Here is a 22,817-nt window from a genome sequence, read left to right on the forward strand (position 1 = left end):
ACATCCTGTTGTGTGCGCGAGAGCTCCGCCTTTTTATTACCACGAGTTTACATGCACTTATCTGCTGATTGGGTATCACCTGGGAAACAGCCAATAAACGAGAAACACACCCACCAAACACCGTTTCACACCTTTCCGAGGAAACATGTCGTTCAACATGGAAACCATAACAACACGGTGCACACCGGTTTGAGATTGAACGTGCCCCTGGTTATGGTCCTGCCCATAGCATCCTATCACCAACAAGATAAACCATGATTACCAATACTATTAGCATAACTCATTGCTTTTAAGGAATTGACTGATATTTGTTTAACATAGTATCTCATGTACCAAGTATCTCAGGGACCAAAAAAAATAAAATAGAAAGCCAATAAACTAATTAAGATATCAGTCACCAAACTGATGCCTCCTCTCCTCTTCTGCTGCAGTAGCTCTACCACTTCTTTTCTGAAATCACTGAAAAGCTCCTTTGCGTCATGGTCCATTTCCTTCAATTCTGAATATAAGTGTCATGAATATGCAGTACATTGTGTTAAAGACTTACAAACTTGGTGGCAGAAGCTTTTCGGATTAAGTCAGTGAGGCTCAAGAGCTTTTTGATTGAGAGGAGAGAGTGAGTAGGATAATGAGGTAATCATGCAGTTGGTACTTAATCGTTCTTTTTTGTAACTCTAAAGAACATTATCCCGACAGGGTCACTTCTCATGTGACACAAATGCACTGTAAACAACCGTTGTGACTACAATACTCACATCCTGATTGGACATCTCCCAGTATGGCCGCTCCCCATATGACATCACTTCCCACATGACGATGCCATAACTCCACGCGTCGCTGGCAGAGGAGAACTTCCTGTAGGAGATGGCCTCAGGAGCAGTCCATCGGATGGGGATCTTACCACCCTGGTCACACACACACAAATAAAGTAAACACTCATGGATAGACTCAGATTGTAAAAATGTTTATTATGTACAGCATCTAGTAAATCATTCAAAGTATACCTCAGCATCTCAGTACCCTCAACCCTGCCTCACCTCTCTCCTCTCTCGCCATCCCCTCACCTCACCTCACCTCACCTCACCCTTCTGTGGATTTCAACCACAGTGTTGTGGAGCAGAAAGTTAAACTTGGAACCGTAAACACAGCATTTCCTTCACACAATAACCTCAATACAAACCAGGAAATGGAGGTCACTGTGGGCTCAGACAGATTTACAGAACAGCGTCATTTCAGTTTTTGAAATTTAGCTTTTGCTATCTAAGTCAACTCCATCTGTCGCTGGCCTCAGGAGAGAAGGCAAAAAAATTACATTTCAGCAGCCTTATCAAGTAGGAGTAGTCGATACATCAGTTTGCTGATATCTCAAGCCACACTGACAGTATCAGTCTGTAAATACAAATTCAAGTGTCCCAAATTCCAAATGCATTTCAATACTGATAAAACTTATATTTGTTTGGAAATGGTGAACTTGCTTTGGAGATTAAAAATGATAAGCTACAATAATAGCAGGTAACTTTTTTTTTTTTTTTTTTTTTTATATGAAGTGATACAGGGAGGATTAGCCACAGAACAGCTGGTAGGCAGTGTCTTGTAAGCTCTCAGTACATGTCTGTAAATTGAGTTGCTGGGTCTCTGTGCCTTTCGTAGTTCAAGACTTCAAACTTCTAATGAGGTTCTCTTACAAAGCCAGGAGCAGAACAAGATACGGCAGCCAACTGTTATCCGTGTTATTACTGTTGGTGTCGGTGCTGTCACAGCTGACACAATGTATTATTATGTTTTAAATCAATGTATTTTTCTGATATCCCATCAGCATGATGGCTTATTGTAAATCACACTGTTACTATGGTTGGAGACACAGAGCTAGATAGTTTGTTGGAACAAGGAGAGATGATCTAACAAGCACTACACTGATTACGTCTTTATCTCTGCTGTATCTCTGAAGACAGCAGATTGTATCTTGAAGGAAATCATTTCTGGCTTTAGAAAACCCCTTCAGATGCCTTTTTCAAGTGACTGAATTTCCAACAGTATAGCGAATATAAGTGTTCATTCCCAGAGATGTTTAGTGCTGTCACTATTTGTATCTGTGTTTGTATATTTGTAGAGCTAAAAAATGCAAAGCTTGCCTCCAAGAAAAGGAAGACAACAGTTGTCTTTGTTGGACTAGAGCAATATTTCAATCAGAGGCTTTTTAATGCAAATACTGAATACATTTAGCCAAATATTGTATTTGGGTTTTGCCACATGCCTGCCTCCTACCCCTGAATCTCCAATCAAAAGTTGTTCAGATAAGGTCTGAGCAGAGAAAATGGACTTGAGTCAATATGTCACTGTTATGCGAAGGGCTTTGGAGGCCAGTGCCAAACTGCCGATACAAAATTGTAATATATGACCATTTCATTACATATAACGCAGCATTTTCAGTTTGTCCCATAAACTACATCATTGTAAGGGTTAAAAAAAACAAAGCTATGTAACTATTTACCAACACATCCTCGTACCTAATCGACACTGAAGGTTGATTTTTAAAGACTCCCAAAACGACACATGCAACTGTTTTGTTTACTGCTGCATGGTGGCAGTTTAATCATGTGACCGTAATCCTGTGACCGTTCTATTTAACCTAATAGTTTATAGCTAATAGGCTCAGTTTGTACTAAACGTTGTGAAATGGAACTAGTTAGGTTGAGGCACCAAAATACATTTAGGGTTAGTAAAACATCAGGGATTGGCTTAAAATGAGGTGACGTAACGTGACATCATGGACGTCCTTGCATCACAGACTAAAACTCGGTTAACTTTAAAAAGACAGTTCAGTTGTTGTTTCACACAGGACCTGAACCACAGTCTTCCGAGTGAAAGTCCTGTGTTTAGTTGACCCATCCAACACCCCAACCTACCTATCCTTATACGGAATTTGGCACTTTATACTTTGTCACCTCACTTCCACAGTTGCTCTGGCGATAATTACCACAGCCATGAGAGGCTGCCGCTTAACAAAAAATGTAATTGTGGATCATTATGAGCTGCCTGCAAAATCGACCCATACGGTCGTTTTTTTGGGTGCAGACTAGTCTCGCATTGCCAGACCTTCCTCCACAGCGCTGCGGAGGAGGGTCTGGCTAGTCCACACAGCATTCCGGGATGGGAGAAAAATGTGCTCTGGTTTATTGGCATTTCTTTAAACCAATCAAAATCGTCTACAGCGGCACTAAGCGCCGGATGGAGCAACGTTGCCTCTGCAAAATAGCCTCGGGAACTTTTTTTGGTGGAACATGTGTACGTTCAAAGGTTGTTTTAGTTTTGCAAATAAAACTTTCGGCGGCACCTGAACAATTACGGAAATGAAACGTTGTTGATATAGACTAGGTGCGGACGGACTGCTATTTAAGTGAAGTTTTCAATGAAACTAATGGCATTATTATTATTTCCTAGAACAGGATCAACTCATCTTTGTTAAAAGCTGTCATATATTAGTAACATCTGCTTGGTTTTAGAGGGATGTGTCAGGTGTGTACCGTTGTGGTGTAAGCAGCTTCCGGGTCGTCCTCCAGGACTCGGGACAGGCCGAAGTCTGACACTTTACACACCAGGTTGCTGTTGACCAGGATGTTTCGAGCTGCCAGGTCGCGGTGAACGTAGCCCATGTCTGACAGATACTTCATGCCTGAGGCGATGCCACGCAGCATGCCAACCAACTGGATGACAGTGAAGTGACCGTCATGTTGCTGACAGGGAGAGCAGGATACAGAGAGAAATGAGGAGCCATTGAAAAAAAATAGAGAGAGCGCAGACGAGAGAGAAAAGCAGGGTTGATAGCAAACACATAAAGACAAAGAAATGACATAATGGTATGTATGGAGCAACATAGTGAAATACTTCAGTGATTTTTGTAGAAGATAAAAAAATTTCAGAATTATGCTGGCAGTTTATTGACAATATATTCACATTTCAGCTTCTTGAAAGGCAAAACAGAGACAATGTTAAACTGCCTGTCTTTCTTAAAATTCTTAAAAATACTTTACTATGCTTGGTCCCCAGCTGAGCACAATATCCTTAAATAACCTATGACCAAGGGTGATCTTGCTATCCTGCGTGCAACAAAGACATGCAAAGGTAGTGTTGCTTTTACAGACTGAGACAAATGCGTTAAGGCTTTCTTTTCTAAAACTATATATATATCTCAGCATTTTTTTTCAGGAAAGAGACATAATCATACTCAAGTTCTCTGATCACCTCAAAACTCACCCTCAGAAAGGAGTCCAGCGATCCATTTTCCACATACTCCACCACAATCATTACAGGCCTGCCTGCAAACACACAAACACAACACACTCCTTATTTCTCCAAAGATGCTTTCTTTGCTAAAGAAAAGTGGATGGTGAAAGACAAGACAGAAGAAATGTGACAGGTGAATGTAATGACACCTGAGCCACTTTCATGTGCTTTGAGCTACAGTTAAAAGCTCATAAGCTACTAAGTGGATCTTTGTCTGTGCTTAGATTTTCTTGCAGGTTTATATAAATATCGAGATTGATATCTTTTGATTAAAGATGCTCTTAGGCCGTGTTTTGTGTTAAAATTCAATATATATATATATATATATATATATATATATATATATATATATATATATATATATATATATATATATATATATATATACACATACACTGTATATATTTAAATTTGACCATTAAAAATTACACCATTATTTGTCGATGAAACCTTTAAATGAAACCACCACTTGGTAATATTACTAATTATTATAAACACTTAAACAACTGGTGATATTGAAACAATGATTGCATGTGTGGACAATCTAATAATGGCACTTAAATAAACTCAGTTGAAGGGCTTTTTTAAAACCACCAGTGTAGAACTGCAATTATATCATCATATTAGATGTGCATGATGCTGAAAGAATCTGAGGTGATTTTTGGCAACTAATAGGCAAACCCTCAATTTTCAAATGTCTTTGCATCTATTATCATCTATAACGTAAGCATCTAAAGTTGCAGATATCACGGTACAACATGGAGCAAAGACTGGTCAGCATGATAAATTATTGAATAAAGGCCATCAAACTATTAGTCAAGGGGCACTGGTCCCAAATGATCCTCTGATAAAGCACAAGGTAATGTTCTAAGTCATGTAGGTGACACATTGGAATCACATTGGAATTCTTGTGTGTGCGTGTGTGTGTGTAACTGCCAGTCTGAGACAAAGAAGGACAATGAGAAGGCTTGGGAAACACACACACCATCAGCAGATGACACTCAATTCATAAAACTTCCAAACATGACCTGCTCAGTATTCAGTCCATGGTGTGAAACAGTTAGGAACAGGTGCAAGCACAGTCTCTCTTTCCAAATGTTATTGTTTCCCCACAGAGGACTCCTACAGTGTTACAGTGACTGGTTTACAGCTGGGAGGCTGGTTGTCCAGGCCGGTGTGCCAGTGAGCTGTACTGTAAAACATTCTGAACTGCTGGAAAAGGAAATAAAAGTGTTACTGTAGTGAAGTAACACCATGGTACCACACTCCAGATTCAAGATAGCTTCTTTGCTCACATGGGAATGGGAAAAAAAATCACATGGTGGAGGATCGAGTATCACTTTAATTTATTATGTTAATGCAAAGATTGGTAAAATTATTCATTTAAAGACATCTGAATGTCTTTACAGGATACGGGATGTTTTCTGTAGCCTATCATAAGGGCACAATGCTTAATAGCAGTGTAACTTTATAGAGTAAAGGCATTCGATCCAAATTTCAGACACACTGACATATTACACAGCTTGTGACATGTCACAACATGTCTAAATGACATCTGTCACCACCGCTTCACCCTAAAAACATTTTTTTCAATAATTGCTGAGACAGACAGGCAATAACAACCACAATGTTAGTGGTGTGCGGCCAAAAACTAATTTTATTCATCAGCCTCTCATAGTCCTTCCTTTTCCAGAATAACCAGGACAGTTTGAACCTCAAGATTAATGTGAATATTTGCATTTAAGATTTATGGAATATATATATATATATATATATATATATATGAGGGTGAGTTTTGAGGTGATCAGAGAACTTGAGTATGATTATGTCTCTTTCCTGAAAAAAAATGCTGAGATATATATATATATATATATATATATATATATAGACATGTAGACTTTGTTTTACAACATGCATTATCATCACAAATCTTAAAAATGTGTCAAATATGACAGCTCATTACAGAACAGTAACAGAACTAACCAGTATAATATGTGAGGCTTTTGGTGAAACTGACAGCAACTATGGGGAGCCCACTCAAATCAAACCATGTCCCTAGTTGTTGTGACTTCATGGGATTAGAATGTGAATAGCTGACTAAAACATAACAAATAAATTACACAGACAACTATTTAGTGAGCCTTGATAACCTCATTTCCCATTGGAGACACACCCACACTTTGATGCTCACATGTCAATTGGATCGCAATTATAACACATTAGGGGCAAGCATGATAGCACATTTTGCTTATAAGGACCAGGGCTATTGATGTGTTGATTGACAGTGAGATTGACCAGATCGGTTCATGATCAATCCTCACTTTATTAGTGACTGAGACTCTGGCGTTCTGGGGAGGGAGTTAACATCTCATTAGAGAGACAGGAGACAGCAGGTGAGACTGCTGGCAGCAATACGATTATTTTGCACTTAAAAACAAACAACATACCACACAACATCAGATTTATGCTTCAGTAAAACAGTATATATATATATATATTTTTTTTTTTTTATTATTTTTTTTTACTAGAGGGAGGCTTTAACAATGACAACTAAATTGTTGGTTCGGCAAAATGCATCTTGGGTTACCTTCTCAAAACCACTTTTAAAAAAATTTGCAATGGGAAGCATCTGGGACTATCCAAAATGCAACATAATAATAAAAAAAAATGATGCAAGCCATTTAAGCCAGTCATGACAATGGACTCATCTCCTACTGCACCTTCCACCTCCACAACAAAGGCTGAACAGGCACAGGTGATTGTTATGGTTCTTCATAAATGTGTTTTTATTTTTATTGGAAGGGACTTATTGAATATTTTATATTGCACTTTTACATTTTGTGTTAAGGAACAAAACTGATGAACTATCGTGTACTGTGGCATACACCTGTGGAAAAATGGAGAACTACTGACTCTGTTAACATTCACTGTTAAACAGCTTAAATTCGTTTAACATTTTAAATAATCAAAGCTAAACCAAGCATAGCATCAACAAGGGAATGTTGAACCTCAGCCCACATTCCTGTCACCAGAGAAAAGAAGGCACGGTGGGTATATGGATGGATGGATGGATGAGCAGACTTACTTTAGACCAAATAGGCACAGGATGTTTCTTTTTGTTTAACTGCCACATTTATCATCATACCCTTAAATTTGCAGATACTTTCCCCCCCAACACCAATCCAGGAGGGATAGACAGGAAATGATTTGATCAAGCTTGGCTTTCCTGAGCTAATTAGTAATGCCTGGAAACAATATATATAGTTATGCAGCGCCTGAACAAAAACAAACGCACCTGTTTACCAGAGTCAAAATGTGTCACCTGTTATTTTCGAGCAGGTATAGCAGTCAGTCACAGCACAATACTCTCTGTAATTAGTCTCTGAAGAACAACAACAGATGTAGGGAGCGAAAGATGGAGAAAGTGAGTGAAAGGGATGCTCAGAATGAATGTCTCTCTCTGTGTGTGTGTGTGTGTGTGTGTGTGTGTGTGTGTGCGTTGTGTATGTGCAATGCATGCACCATCAGTTAGACAGAAATGGGAAAAGGTTTGCTCTGATAACTTACTCTCTTATAAACGCAGATGACTAAGAACTAATGTCAGAGATTCATGTAAGTCAAAAGTGGAGATTCAATCAATTTTACTGAATATTTCATGCTGTACACATTTCAAAGTGCCTTAAAACACACCTAGATACAAGGTGCCAACCTGCTCATCAGAAGCAGTTAAGGTTAAGGTTAAGGTGACTTGCTCAAGGAAACTTCAACACTCTCTCTGGAGGAGCCGGGAATCGAATCAGGAACCTTCAGATTACTAGACAAACGCCGACAGCCAGTCAGTGCTGTTGACCTCTGATGTGATGAAAAGTTCTTTCCGAGCCACAGTGACTCAAAATGTTTTTATCCTTTTATCATCAGATGTCTTACCAGAAAATCATCTTAGTGTTGTGTGGGGGGATTTTTTTTTCAGTCAATAACTTCAGAGATGGTCGACTATAAAAACTAGAGTTTAAACCATCAGTGCAAAGCATTAGTAATCAGCAGTTTTAATGTAATGATGGCATGTATCGGCCTTTAAAGACTCTTATCAGCTGAATTCCTTGTCAGCAGGGTCAGAGCTGAGGAGTGTCCTCTATCTACAATCAGGGAAGGGGGAGGGGGTTGAAAGTCTTCAGGGGACACATTTATATTCACAGCGATGTCTCAGTTTATACAACCCCTGTAAAAACAACCATATGTTGCGCTGTGTGAACCCCGTAAAACAGAGCTCGTTAACAACACACACACACACACACACACACACACACACACACACACACACACACACACACACACACGAGCACTATGGGAGAGGGTAATGCATACTCTACACCAGTGGTTTTCAAAGTGGGGTCCGGGGACCCCCAGGGGTCCTTGAAGGGGTTCGAGGGGGTCCCCAAAAAAAAGGAGAATCATTTATTTTCACTATAATTTCATCCATAAGTAACACAATGACAGATTGTATGACTACTTTGCTCATGGGTTTCACTCACTTTCTGTAATAAAATAATAATATATAATAAAAATTCAGGTAGGGGACCCTGGGACAAAGTCTTATCACATGGGGGTCCGTGGTCTAATTTGTGTCAGTTTCGGGGTCCTTGATGTAAAAACGTTTGAGAACCACTGCTCTACACAAGGCACAAACCCGAAACAAAACTATGTGTATAAACAGAACAGAGTCAGCTCACTAATCTTGTAAAATACTAAGAAAAAAAATGCAACCTTAAAAAGTGTTTTTACTGCAATTTACCATTCAAACAACAAAATACATGAATTTATCCATCAGACTGTGGTAAACAGGGTGATGGGTAAAGAGATAGCAATTTCAAATGCGCTTGTTACATTTTATTTTGCTTTTAAAGCGAAGCGCTTATAATGCGAGTGCAGCATCTTGTTCACCCCCAGACAACAAAACTGGATGGAGTATCTTTTTTTAATAGAAGTGCAAATGTTTATATGACACATTTGTTCTTCTTATGTTTGTCTCTGTGAGTTACTGGGATTCTACATGGGAAAATGCACCACATATATGACAAGAATTTAAGTGAGAAGTAGTAGAGTGGTTTTGGATCGGCCAACTACCAGTGTAGTTGTTGTATCCACCACATCAAACTAATTCATGTTTAAGCGTAGCTGTGACTAGATGGAAATGTGAGGGAGTGACTCATGGTTGTCCCTCATGTTTATAACCACATTGCAACTGAAAATATATGTATTTAGCTCTCCTAAAAAAATACATTTAAAAATAAGAGTCTGACTGACAAGATAGTTCAAAATGGCTTGGTTTCATCAGTGGTATCAGGACTTTTACTGAATACAAATTAGTGCCGCAGGAAATGTATTGGCAACATGGATGTATTCTGATCACATTTCCAAAATTATTTAAATGGAATCTCCAATAATCCTACTTACTTTTGGTGACCACGCCCTCTAGTCTGATGATGTTGGGGTGGTCAAACTGGCCCATGATTGATGCCTCGCGCAGGAAGTCCCGCCTCTGACGCTCCACATAGCCGCCCTTCAGCGTCTTTATTGCCACGGCAATCTCCTTCTTCCCTGGAGTTCTCAGGCGGCCGCTGCACACCTCGCCAAACTCACCTAAAGTGCACACACGCAAACACACACACACACACACACACACACACACACACACACACACACACACACACACACACACACACACACACACACACACACACACACACGAGTCTATTACCATCACACACCTTCAGCAGGCAGCACGGTCTGCCACTTGGGGGCACTGTTGCAGTTCCCATCCAAACTCCAGCATTTTTGCCTCTTCTCTGATTAGTTCAACTTCATGAAATTCTCTATTTCACCTACTTAAAAAGCCTTGAATCTATTCTCATACTTTCTTTTGTTCTCTAAACCGGTTAAGCTTTAATAATCCTACAGTCTGCACAGAGAAAATGACAGTAAGACATTGGGAAATGGAAAGAAAGGCATCCACTTTAGTGTGTATAATGGAGTAGAGAGGGTTCACAGCAATTATATGTGTGGAATGAAAATAGATCATCTCCTATGGCACATTTAAAGCCATTGTTATTCTTACCAACATGAAATGATCCTCTTCCGCCCACATGGCGAAAGGTAGACCCACAAGTGGATGAGTGTATAACTGTGTGTGCAGGCCTGTGTGTGTGTATACCGGCTCCGATCACCCTCTCGATGCGGATCCTGGAGGGGTCGATCTCCTTGGTGAACTCATGGATGGCCTGCGTGGGGTCTTCATATGTGTCAGGGTCCACATAGGTCTTTATTCCCGGAAAGGGGCCTGTGGGGACAGAGGGAAAGAAACAGAGACATTGAGAGTGTGTTTTTAATATCTTCACCAGGCTGGAAGGTACAATTAGCAAAACCTAGCCGGACCATTTTAGACAATTCTTTAAGACTCAAAATTAAAAGAAATGTATTGACAAAAAGACTGCTATTGCTTTTACAGCCACTAATGCTATTGTGTAGCTACAAATATTACCCAACCATGGGCACATCTGCAGTTACCAGGAGGGATGTGGAAGGATTGTGGTATCTGACATCACGTGCAAAACATACTTAAAGTGCCCATATTATGAAAAAAAAAATCACTTTTTCTGGGATTTGGGGTGTTATTTTGTGTCTCTGGTGCTTCCACAAGCATACAAACTTGGAAAAAAACAAACATCCATGCTGTTTTGAGTGAGATACGGGTTTCTGAATGTATCCTGCCTTCAGTCTCCAGGTGAGCTGGTCAAAATCAGCAGGGCCGTCTATATCATCAGCCGAAACATTTGGTGTGTGCTAACCACTTTAGCTAATACCACATCAGCTAGCTGTTTCTCCAACTTCGGTCAGTACAAGGCAGGATTAGCTGGGAGACTTCTTCTAAACGAGGGCGCACTTCCAACTTTGCATTGAATACCTGCAGACGAGGGACATGTAGGTAGTTCTATACAATTTATTTTGTAGATTAGGGTGAACGTGTGTGTGTTGTAGCAGTGTTTTGCCATTGAGAACAAGGTGGCTAACTGTATACAGTAGTAAAGGAAAAAGTAGTTTTTTTTCCGAATCACAATGTTAAATATGTGTTTAAAACTGTTACTGTTTCACAACTTGCACCAGTGGAGAAAATAAGCTTCCATTGTAATTGAGAATGTAGTTTAGATGTATGGGAATGTCATTTTGGGCTTTTTTATTTATTTATAGGACAGCTGAAGATATGAAAGGGGAGAGAGAGGGGGAATGACACGCAGCAAAGGGCATTGCACTGCATTGAGGAGTAAACCTCTACATATGGGTGCGCGCTCTACCAGGTGAGCTACCCAGACGCCCAGAATGTCATTTTTTAAGGGAGTGGGGGTTGCACTCTGAGACTTACACACACATGCACACATACTGTATACTAAACACACACACACACACACACACACACACACACACACACACACACACACAGCTTGTTTCTCCTGTCTTTTGCTGAGAAGCAGCAGGGCAGCACATCTTTTAACCCGGGCAAGGTTTTAGCCCCTGCTGTAAGCAAGCGTCCACCCTGTTGAAGTGTCCTTGAGCAAGTCAGTGACTCTTTACAGGCTGCTGCTTTTCTGCCTCTGACCCTGACCTCCCAGTGGAGGTGGGGGTAGACAAAAGCTGCATTTCTCCTTCAGGAATCGATACAGTGTTACAAAACAAAAATCTGTTGTCTCTGATGCATGAACCGACACCAGCCAAACCCCGAAGGCCCTGTTCTCCTCTCAAAGCGTGTGCTCAACACAACACCCAGGGTTGAGACCTGAGACAAGACCCAGGAGTGACAGGGTTTTGAACACACATCAGGCGTGTATAAGGTGTGTGTTTCAATCTTGAATATCAGCGAACTATGTGGCAGCTTGTTAGCCACCTTCCAAAAACTAATTTAATGTATGTTTCTTCTCTTACCTTTGGCTATCTGTTCTGGCTTTCTCGCCTTAATCCAACTGTCCTCTTAAAACAAAAAAAAGTCTTATTTCTGTTCGTCCTCTCATCTCTTCTACCTTTAACCTGGTTGCCCTTCCTACCCTCGCTTCTTACACCTTTCTGTTTCTTCTCCAGCAATCTTCCCTCGTCTCGCCCCAATCTTCGTCTTTACACTCACTTTCAAATACCTGTCTATTTTTTCACTTTACAGCTCTCATTTAAATTTGTTTTTTCTCATGTTGGGAATGAAAAGTTGGGATCTTAAAAGACAAAAAACAAAGGCAAAAGAGACAGAAAGGTACAGGAGTGCAGAAGCAGACAGCTCAGGGATACAGCTACAAACAGATTAATCAAAAAAGAAAAGAAAAAAAAGCTCATGTAGAACATCAGATGAAACTTGAGGGGAGGGGAGGAGGAGTGCTGGATAGGAAGGAGAGGAGAGAGACAGAAAGATGAAGGAGCATGGTGGTTTAAAGCATTTTGCTGTGTTGACTTGTCTGACGTCTTAATCCCTGAATCTATCGTATATGTACCACATTTGCTACTTCTTTTCTTGCTAGCATTTGTAACAATAGCAAGTCAATGTTTTTGCATTTTGTACAAGCTTTGTGGAAAATTGAAATATGCATAGTCACAGAAACACATGGTAAATGATCCATACAGCAGTACGCTGTGCATGTTGAATGCAAATAGAAGAGTATGTGGCTATAGCTGCTAACTCTTTTTCTTCTCTGCCTACTGGCAAAGACAACACAACATAAAACCTGTCACTTAATCACCAAATGGTTGGACGTTCTGACTAAAGTAATTTACATCACCAACATTATGTAATGTGCCAAACAGATTTTACATTTAATTAAAAATATAAAACTTAGACCATGCAGACTTCGCCCTACCATCATTACCATAAATATGGAAATTAATTCTTGACTTAATCTTTTTGTTATATGAAATTGTGAAAGATGAGCTGTCACATTGAGAGAACAGTATCAAAAACAACAAAGAAAAGAGGTAGACTGATTGACTTACCATGTCCATTCTGATAATTGGTCCTTTTCTCCTCTGAAGTCATCTTGGCCTTAAAATACCACTGACACCTGGAAAACACATTGATGGATAGAGTTATTGGGTTTTTCCTCAAATGTGCAATAATATTAGCCTAGAAATCTAGACGCACCCTAGCAGCAGCAAATGTAATTTGCAGACAGGGGGTCTAGCAACTCTCTGTTGGCTTGCGAGCTGGAAAAACCAAATTCTGGTCAGGCCAATCACATCGTGTATAGAGTCGGTGGGCGGGCTTAACATAAGGACGGCAGAGTTGCGACGGTTCCGCATCAATTCCCTGCTACTAAAAGACAAAGAAGATGGCTGCTGCTGCTGGCGAACAGTGGTCTTTGGAATCGGCTTTAGCCGTGACTCTGGAAGACTTGGAGTTAAGCACTGAAATCATTCTTAAAAAAGGAAGACGTGTTCGGATTTTTGCCGACCGGATACGGCAAAAGTTTAATCTATCACATAGCGTTGCTCTGGTTGGCTATGAGTGCAGAGGGAATTTGAAAGACAACCGTTTATCCTGCCCCTCGGATTGAGCCCTGCCAATGTTGAGTTCCCAGACCCAACATCTTGATGTGGGTCTGGCTTGACAGGCTACATAATATTACTTCATAGTGGAACTAACTATCCAGGAACTATACATAGGGAGGGCCCTCGAGAAGCGTGGAATTGGAATTGGAAAATAAAATATCTTTTCAAAACATTTATTAACTAATTTTCTGCAGAAAGAGACTCATCATGTCAACTCCTGAGTAATTAACACAACCACTATCCAGTTACGTAACACACTTGCTGTCCTAAATTCCAACCTCTTGTATTAACAGCGTGACATGGCAATAATAATAACGTGCTGTGTGTAAGGTTTTTAACAGGAGAGGCAGGTTAAATACAGACCCCAGTTTGTGTGTGTTGTGTGCTCACTGCTCATGTGTATGTGTGTTTTAACTAAGTTCTTGCAAAAGAGACACAGAATCATTTTAAGAAATAGTGGCACCTTTACATGAGCAGTTATATGTGAAAAAATACAACAAACAAAATGCGAGGGTGAGATAGAACAAACCATCAAACTCAACACACTACTATAGAAGGGAAAAACACTTGCATCAACTGATGCAAAAACTCACTCGTTGTCATCCTTAGTGTGTGTGTGTGTGTGTGTGTGTGTGTGTGTGTGTGTGTGTGTGTGTGTGTGTGTGTGTGTGTGAGAGAGAGAGTTTATCTGGGCACTGAGACACCGAGAGCCAGCCAACGACTGATAAAAAGCTGCTGCCAAGAAAGTCTGAAAAGCTGAGAGATTAGATGACAGCATCTGCAAAAGACCAGGGAAGAATTTATCCAAATAGATGCTTGGATGTTACTCCCAAATAAAAAGTACCCTGTCAGAATCACACATAGAACCAGAATAGTCTTCATGGCAAAGTACAGCTCAAACACATTACTGTCTGATCAAAATAGTCAAAAAGTACACCATCTGTTGAGTGTTGCATACATAATGTAATAAATAGCACAAAGAAAAAAACAGTACAAGTATTGTCAGAAGATTTTTTGCATTTAATACATTTCTGAAATCTCTTCTGGTGACATTTCAAAAACATCTAATAACTCTTTTTCTACAGATAGAGGCTCATCATGTCAAGCCATGTCATTGTTTATTAATTACTGTAACTATTTAATTTAAAGATTTTTTTGTGTGTGGCATTTTCAGCTTAGACTTGAAAGGGGAAAGAGAGGGTGAATGACATGCAGCGTCTAGGACTGAGCCTCATATGGGCACGCACTCTGCCAGGTGAGCTACCCAGGCGCCCCGTGTAACTATTTAATTTAATTATTATTAAATGCATAGCCTACTTTGCACCAATACTGAGCACATCTGATCAAACTTTGTTTTACCCTTTCGACCCATGACTACTAACTACTAACAGCTCACATAGTGTTATAGTTAAACATAGATAAATGCAGACACACAGCAGGACCTAAAATACCAACAAGCCCTCATGCCTAAATGACAAAATAGTTTGCCTAATGGCCTGTTTGACCATTCTAAAAGTGAGAGCTTTTCTGATTCTGATCTATGTTTAAGGTTTAGCTAAGTTTAGGCAACTAAAATGATTTGTTTTATAGTGAAAGGACATAGTCATGTTTACAGTTAGGAACACATCACTGTCATGGTTGAAAGAAACTATGTATTTGTGGATCCAACCATCCACAAGCTACTGCTTTTAACAACATCACTTAAAGAGGACATTAATTACTCGTATGTATATAGTGTAAACATAGGTCAGTGTTTGAACCAATAAATAACGCTGTCATTTTTCTGCAGAGGACACACTCTCAAATACAGTGTAAAGGGACTATAAACTGCATATTAGCCATATTGTAATTTTACAGGCCGTAGTTTGTGGTATTGTAATACATAGTTTTGAGGAAGTTACATCTTCAGTGTCACATTGTGGTTGCAGCAGCTGTAGTAAAATGTCTGTTACTCTCCAGTGAACCATATAGAAGATAAGAGTTGCATTCAATTGTCATGTCAGAGCAAATCACATGTTATGACCCTCAGATCTACTTTCATGATAATTCTAAAAAACATTTCCTTCTCTGCAGTCACACCTGTGTGATTCTGCTACTACACAATTAATTTGGGTCCATTAGCAGACCATTATATTTCCAAAAATGTAAACCATCAAGCTCCAACTACAAAATTTCAGTTATTAAAGCAGCAACTACAACATAATTTAGACCTTTGGTCTGCCATTTTCACAGTTTTCATTCCTGAAATGGCTTTTCATTTTTTTTTTTTTCATTTATTTATAAATTATTATATTATATATTATATTTATAACCTTTAGGCCACCACTGTGAACATCATTATGAACAGTCAGGCACAACTTTCAAATTGATCTGCAGGTTTTTCACAGTTACACAAGGACTAACAGTAAGCTACAACTAAAGGTCTTAAATAATACAATGGTAGTGAATTACTGTATCAGAGGCTCTAAACCTCAACAACATTTATGATTATTTAGATAAATATATAGAAACTATCTGCCTGTCACTTATGGTTAGAGGTTTAAGTCAAACCTCTGGCCTGGTGTTCAATCAATGGCTTTTGGTTATTCAAACATGGTTGACCGTTACCTATACGTTCAGTAATGGCTTTACACATGACAAGACTGTTACAAAATGGACCTGCAACGCTTACAGAATATTTGGTACCTGGTGTGCGAGAGGTAGAGATGGTATGGCTGGAGAAGAGCAGTGAGATGGAAAATAATTATATGAAGGAAGAAAGGTGCTCTGAGTTCTCTCACAGGCTTTGTCGCTGACGAATTTTAAAACCTATTTTGCAGTAGGGGGCTTAATTAATGACCGTGAGCATGAGGGACACTCGCTCCCACTTCTCACTTGTGGATCCCCACTTTTTCTCATATTTCATCATTTATTAGCTAGAATATAGAATTCCGCTGACTGTTTCACAAAGTCCCACAGCACCCGAGTATACATGAAAATGACAACACTTGAGGTTGAGACTGAATTTCTATTTGCTCACATGCTGTATGTGTAAGTGTTTTTTTCTGATAAGGTTGTCAGCAGTTGGTAGGGATAAAAGCTGAACATTTTTGGAAACCTGGCATTTTTTTTCTCCCTTGCAATGAAAAACAAAAAACAAACATACAAACAAATAAATGAATCAAAATATTTTTTTAGACTGATCTGACATGTAAAAGTGGCTCATTCACAGTATTCTGTGGTATATTAAACTGGTTTTCTGTGCATAAGAGATATTAGAGTGCTCTTAAGAAGGTAAGACAGGATATGCTTTTAATATCTCTATGTATTTACCCTTGTGCTTCTGTGGTCCGTCTCTTATTGTGGCGACATTTCATTCAGAATTTAGCTGCGCTGGACGTGTTACAGAATATTATCAGGTCTTACCTAGACAGATTGCCATCGTGTTTCATTTCTGGGTGTTTATTCAAATAAGACAAAAAACATGTACAATTTCCAGATATAGATAAGGATTGCTATAAAATCCATAGCAATCCATATCTGCTCAGAAAGAGTAATTTTATAGAACAGTATTGGAAACAAGTAAAGGGAAATTTACCACAAATTACAAATGTGTTGTTATACATGTAATATTTATTCACATTTGAACTCTCATGAAAATATTTCCTTAAGAGGTTTGCTGAAGATGGCTCACTTGACCGTAATTGCATGAATAGATGTGTAACAAAACTCAAACGACGGCTCACTTAAGTGATTCAATGCATGAAGTACAGTTTTAGCAAGCTACCCAGATCTTTTTCCTCAGGAGGTGGAGGAGACCAACACAGAGCTACAATTAAAAAAGAATACTGGACTTACATTTGCTAGCTGGGCAGAAACACTATACTTGAACTAAATGATAATGTTGGTTGTTTTTGTCCACCTGATGACTATAAAATCCAGTGTTCACTCTCCTTTCAGCTCTGTTTTGGTCTCCACCAACTCATAAGAGAAATATCTCCAGTGTAGTTTTTCATATCTTCTCTTCGTGTTTGATTGATTTGCATTGCCTGACTTTGATCAGCATCCACATGAATTGTGCAGGAGATTTAGGATTTTCTTAAAGAATAAATTCCCTCTGTTTAAAATGTGATGTGAAGCAACGGTGCTGCTTCAGTAACTGTTCTAATCAACAAAAACAACATCCAACAAACAGTGGTAGAGAGTATTGTATTGCCTAATAACGTGGCTCAATGATGCTAAAATGCAGGATACAATTAAATAAATTAGGAGTGAAAATGCCCACAATGTACTAGTGGAGAAAGTGTGTGTAAGCGCTTGCTTGTATGAATGTGTGTGGGTTCATGTGATCACATGTGAGCCTCCTCCTCTTTGAAGACTTAACATAGTCCGGGTTGCCAGATTAAAGCAGGTGTCAGAGGGCTACGAGCCACAGGTTGCCAGATTGGGCTTGGACTAAGTGAAGTCTGTGGTATCCTGGACACTGATAGACAGAGCAGATAACATGGCGGGTAACAGTGGCAGAGAGGACAAGAAGGGGATTTGGAAAGCTACTGTTGACCTCTGCTGATGGGGTCAAGCTGTTCATTAAAGAAATGGTGGCATGTGCCTTTATCAGTCTTTTCCAGTCCTATCCTCTGATCCCCTTTATCCGCCTATCCCTGTCTCATTGGCTTTCATGTTGAAAAGAGGCTGCACATCCAGACACAGACACACACAAAGACAGTTATCACACACAAAAGCTTCTGCCACTGCTCTCTGGGCTGTTAAGCATAGTTACAGTACATATTCACAAGCACTTTACACACCCACACATACACCTCAGTAAAACAACCTTGCCAAGAGCCCTAATCAAAGCATCAGTGTAATTCAAGCCACTCCTCTCCTGCCCTAACATCCCTCACAGTCACCTCGCCATGGCACATCGCTTTGCTGCTACAGAGGGCACAGAAAGGAAGGATGAAAGAAAATATGTATAAAATGAGAGAAAAAAAGTTGCAGAGATTGACAGACAACTCAAGGATAAAGAGTACACGTGCAGTAAAAGTCTTCAGCTAGGCTACGTATGTGCAGTCGTGCCACCTTTGCTCTAGTAAAAGTACTCACTCTTTAAATTTAGCACAAGTAGATGCAAACTAGATGAAACTCTCGGAAGCATTTTATGGCGACAACGTGTTACAACTCCCCGTTAAGTAGCTCCTCTTATATCCTCACTTGTCTTGTACAACCTTCCGTCTATGAGAGCTGTGTGGCTGAAAGCTCTCATCTTTCTCAGGCAGCTCAAATACATTTGGTGCTTTTTTTAAACTAAAAGAGAGTGAAAGTCCCTCCTACACAGGGCAGAAGGATCGCAGATATGACAGATCATGATGAAGTCAAAAAACACTCCCACTACTGCAACTGCTTTTAGCTGGATTCAGGTAAAAAGAAAAATGCCCTCCTTGTGCTAGAACGCAAAACGCCTAAAGGGCTTTCTTTAGCTGTTGCACCTGGTGTGTGTATGTTTGTGTGTGTGCGCAGTGCGGAGTTTATAATACATACAAACTAGGAGCACAGACTGTCCTACACACTAAAATCACATCATGAAAATAAGAAAAACACTCTGAATCCCTGCTATATATCTACTGCTTTCAGATTTTTTAAAGGATACAGACCTAAAATTATTTTGACATTCGAATCAACACTGAAGGACTTGTCTAATAAAAAAAAACCCAACCTGATCTCACATCTGTGAAGATCACTGCTCACTCACATTCTCTGGCAACCAGCACAATTCAATGCCGCAATGAATATGAAAGTGTTTTAAGCTGCAGTTTCTCTAATGGGTGCTAGTGCCTGAGAGACTGAATTGATGTAAATGCAAGTTTGTGCTGTGTTTATTGAATGTATGGCTTATGCAATCATCACCTGGAATGGTCTCATTCTTGTTCTGCGATGAGAGCTCAGTAGGTGCATTTCAATCATGCACTTGTCTGGAAGTTCATAAATAATTTACGTAGTGACGCTGTATAGAAATACTAATGGCAAAAGTAAAAAAAGGGATAAAGAAAAAGGGGAGGAGAAGAAGTTTTTCCTCTTTTTCTGATTCAAACTAATATTTGTAGTCTTCTTTTTCTTTTTTCTTTTTCCATCAGTGTTGTTTACAGTAGTAACATTACCAGTGAAATAAGATGACAGTGAAATTTAAAGGAAAGTAACAGTGTTTATGACTTATATTGGTTGAGGGGTGCATTGTGGTTGGTTTAAATTGCTTTGAAGGGGGTTAGAAATGGCAGGACTCATTTGTATATTAATTAATTGTCAAAATTGTGTATCTTTTGTATTGTTGTTTGTATTCTGGGAGCCAAAACTAAAAAAAGAAATAACAGAAAAAATACTAATGGCTTAACAAGATAACATGTTTTTTTGTACTAATGCCACCTATGAAAAACTACTTTTTTGTTAATTCAAATATTTTTGGGATGGCCTCAGTCTCGCTGAAACCAGGAGCTACAATGATATTTAGTGCATATGCACAAGTATAGTTACTCCAAAATAAAACATACTGTACGTAGGCAAGCTGGAGTGGGTCGAGGTATCAAGGCCTGGTCCCACCAGAAAGTGGCACAGTAAACTTCATCCATGCATCCTTGTGGAATAGGCAGTGTTAGAAGCTCGGTGACATAGGAACTACTCAAGTTGGTGATGTCTGGCGAGCTAACGGCTAACACGCTAACCAGCTGGGAACAAGCTGTCAGTCAAAAACGGGACAATAAGTTCAGGCGGTTTATTCAAGAGACATGTTTGAACCATCGACTTCGAAACCATTCCTCTTTTATGTAGCAGTTTATACTCTGACAGCAGAGTTCAATGAAAGTGTGTGGTACAACACTGACTGTGTAAGATAGAATAGTTTGTTCCATTTAGGACACTTCTTCAAAAATCAGCCTGTCTATATGGTTGCTACTGGTAACTTTGGATTTAGACCATCATGAGACATTACAGTAAAACTCTGAAGACAAGAACAAAATCTATACAATTTGTACCAACATATCGCTTGATGGTGTTTTAAGCCCCCAACGTCTCCTTCCAGGCAGCGCTGCCTGGAAGGAGACGTTGGGGGCTTAAAACACCGATAAACCAACATATCAGAGGCAGGCAACACTGGCTGGTTGATTTTAGCAGTCAAGTGTCAACTTAATATGCGGGCAAGACAGTACATCACTTCAAATAACACACTGAATGACACTTTCTTTGCATATACTAAAATCAAGTCAGTGAAGTGCTCTTACCTTCCAGTGATCAGGAGGAAGAGGGTGAGGATGACGAGGAGGGTAAAGCCACCAACTGCTGCTGTGACGATCACCAACACCTGGCCTTGGTCAGAAGCTATGTCTGATGCTGAAGGTGGCGGAGAATGGAGGATGGTTAGAAAGAAGGGAAAACATTGGGCAGGGTTGAGCCGAGAAGATGTGGAACAGAAGGCAAAGAAGAAGAAGGACCAGAAAAAGGTGGGAAAAGGTAGAACAAAAAATGTGGAACGGAAAGAGGATAAGTAGGAAAAGTTGAATGTAAAGAGCAGGTATGGCCGGGTGATAAAAGCAGGGAGGAGAGAAAAGAAGGAAATTAGACTGGAGGCAGGATAAAGTGAGAAGAAAGAGCAAATTTTCATTCAACATCATCTTCAATATTCCTCTCCATCAATGCTCCATACATAGACCATGTATGCTCTCCTAATATTACAGAGAGATGTTCGATCAGCTCTTTGTAATGCAAAAAGCCCTCCGTCAGCTTTCGTACTGGAATGATTCATATGCCTGCTGCTGTTTAATTAATATTATTCATTCATGAAATTGTGATTTAGTCCATGATCATTTGGTTAAATTGATCCCATTTGATATTCATGATTTTCTCTTTTCTGTGTCTTGTCACAAGGCTAACGAATCCAAGATAATTGAAAGAAGATTGCTATTACCAAACTTACTTCTATAATATTTCACGCTTAATGAATATGAATTGGAGATCAGGGTGCGTGGTCGCTAGCCCAAAGAGTGAGGCTCATGTGGGTTTATACAGTATGTGGGTGTTAAGTCACGAGCATGTATGTGTGCACAGGGTGTCAAGAATGTGTGTGTGTGTGTGTTTGGCTGGATAAAAGTAATTACAGACCACTCAGAGGGAGGGAGAGTGAAAGTAGCGTTGGCCAGATCACACGAGACAATTCTCCCAGACATCAGCTTCACGCACTCTTCACATCACTAACTAAGCAGATGTGTTGGACTGATGCTGCTGTAATGAGTGTGTGCGTGTGCGTGCGTGTGTGTGAATTGGGGGGGCAAGGTGAGGGATGAGGAAAACGGATGACAGAAGAGAGGTAAAGACAAACATGAGAGACAGAGAGAGGCGGAAGTGACAGACGGATACACAGACAGATGGAAAAACAAAGCGCATGAGACAGTGACTGACAGGGAGGAAGAGAGCGACAGGGGCCAAATCTGCTTTCTCTTTCAGATAAAAGGCCAGGCAATACAAAGGCTTGGCCGAGCACCGTCTGATCCGCAGATAAAGCAAAGCTCTGCAGCTTTGGAAGGGAGAGGGCCACTGTGAAGCCAAATCACCCTCAACAATACCTGAACCAACATAAAAGGGCAGCTGGACCTTTCTATTTTATGAGTAGACTTGCAATAAAGCTACTGCTCAGACACACAAAAACATTGATTCAAAATACAAAGAACATCAAGGCTATGTTGTCAGACTCCCTTGTCGATTATATTTAATTCTTCAATTGCCTTAGCAAGTGATATTCTGACATTAAATTCATGCTGTTGGGAGACCAAATGATCTGGCTGCAATGCAAAAAGTCTTGGTGAATTTTAGACTATCATTTAAAGGAGCAGTGTGTAGGATTTAGGGGGATCTTTTAGCAGAAGTGGAATATAATATTCATAACTATGTTTTCATTAGTATATAATCGCCTGAAACTAAGAATTGAGTTTTCT

The 22,817-nt window shown here is 39.8% G+C and overlaps 1 protein-coding gene across 2 annotated transcripts in view; it reads right to left on the reverse strand.

Annotated features, from left to right (window-relative positions):
* epha6 (eph receptor A6) overlaps positions 1 to 22,817 on the reverse strand; it is a 188,670-nt gene that overhangs the window by 8,135 nt on the left and 157,718 nt on the right. For both annotated transcript variants that reach the window (XM_031281749.2, XM_031281750.2), the window contains 7 exons: positions 21,111 to 21,219; positions 13,306 to 13,373; positions 10,496 to 10,621; positions 9,739 to 9,924; positions 4,255 to 4,316; positions 3,525 to 3,734; positions 756 to 905 (listed from right to left, as the gene is read on the reverse strand). In XM_031281749.2, coding sequence (XP_031137609.1) covers positions 756 to 905; positions 3,525 to 3,734; positions 4,255 to 4,316; positions 9,739 to 9,924; positions 10,496 to 10,621; positions 13,306 to 13,373; positions 21,111 to 21,219 — 911 coding nt within the window. The remainder of the gene's footprint in view (positions 1 to 755; positions 906 to 3,524; positions 3,735 to 4,254; positions 4,317 to 9,738; positions 9,925 to 10,495; positions 10,622 to 13,305; positions 13,374 to 21,110; positions 21,220 to 22,817) is intronic.

The sequence above is a fragment of the Sander lucioperca genome, chromosome 8 (genome assembly GCF_008315115.2).
Source record: "Sander lucioperca isolate FBNREF2018 chromosome 8, SLUC_FBN_1.2, whole genome shotgun sequence".
In the NCBI taxonomy this organism is placed as follows: Eukaryota; Metazoa; Chordata; class Actinopteri; order Perciformes; family Percidae; genus Sander; species Sander lucioperca.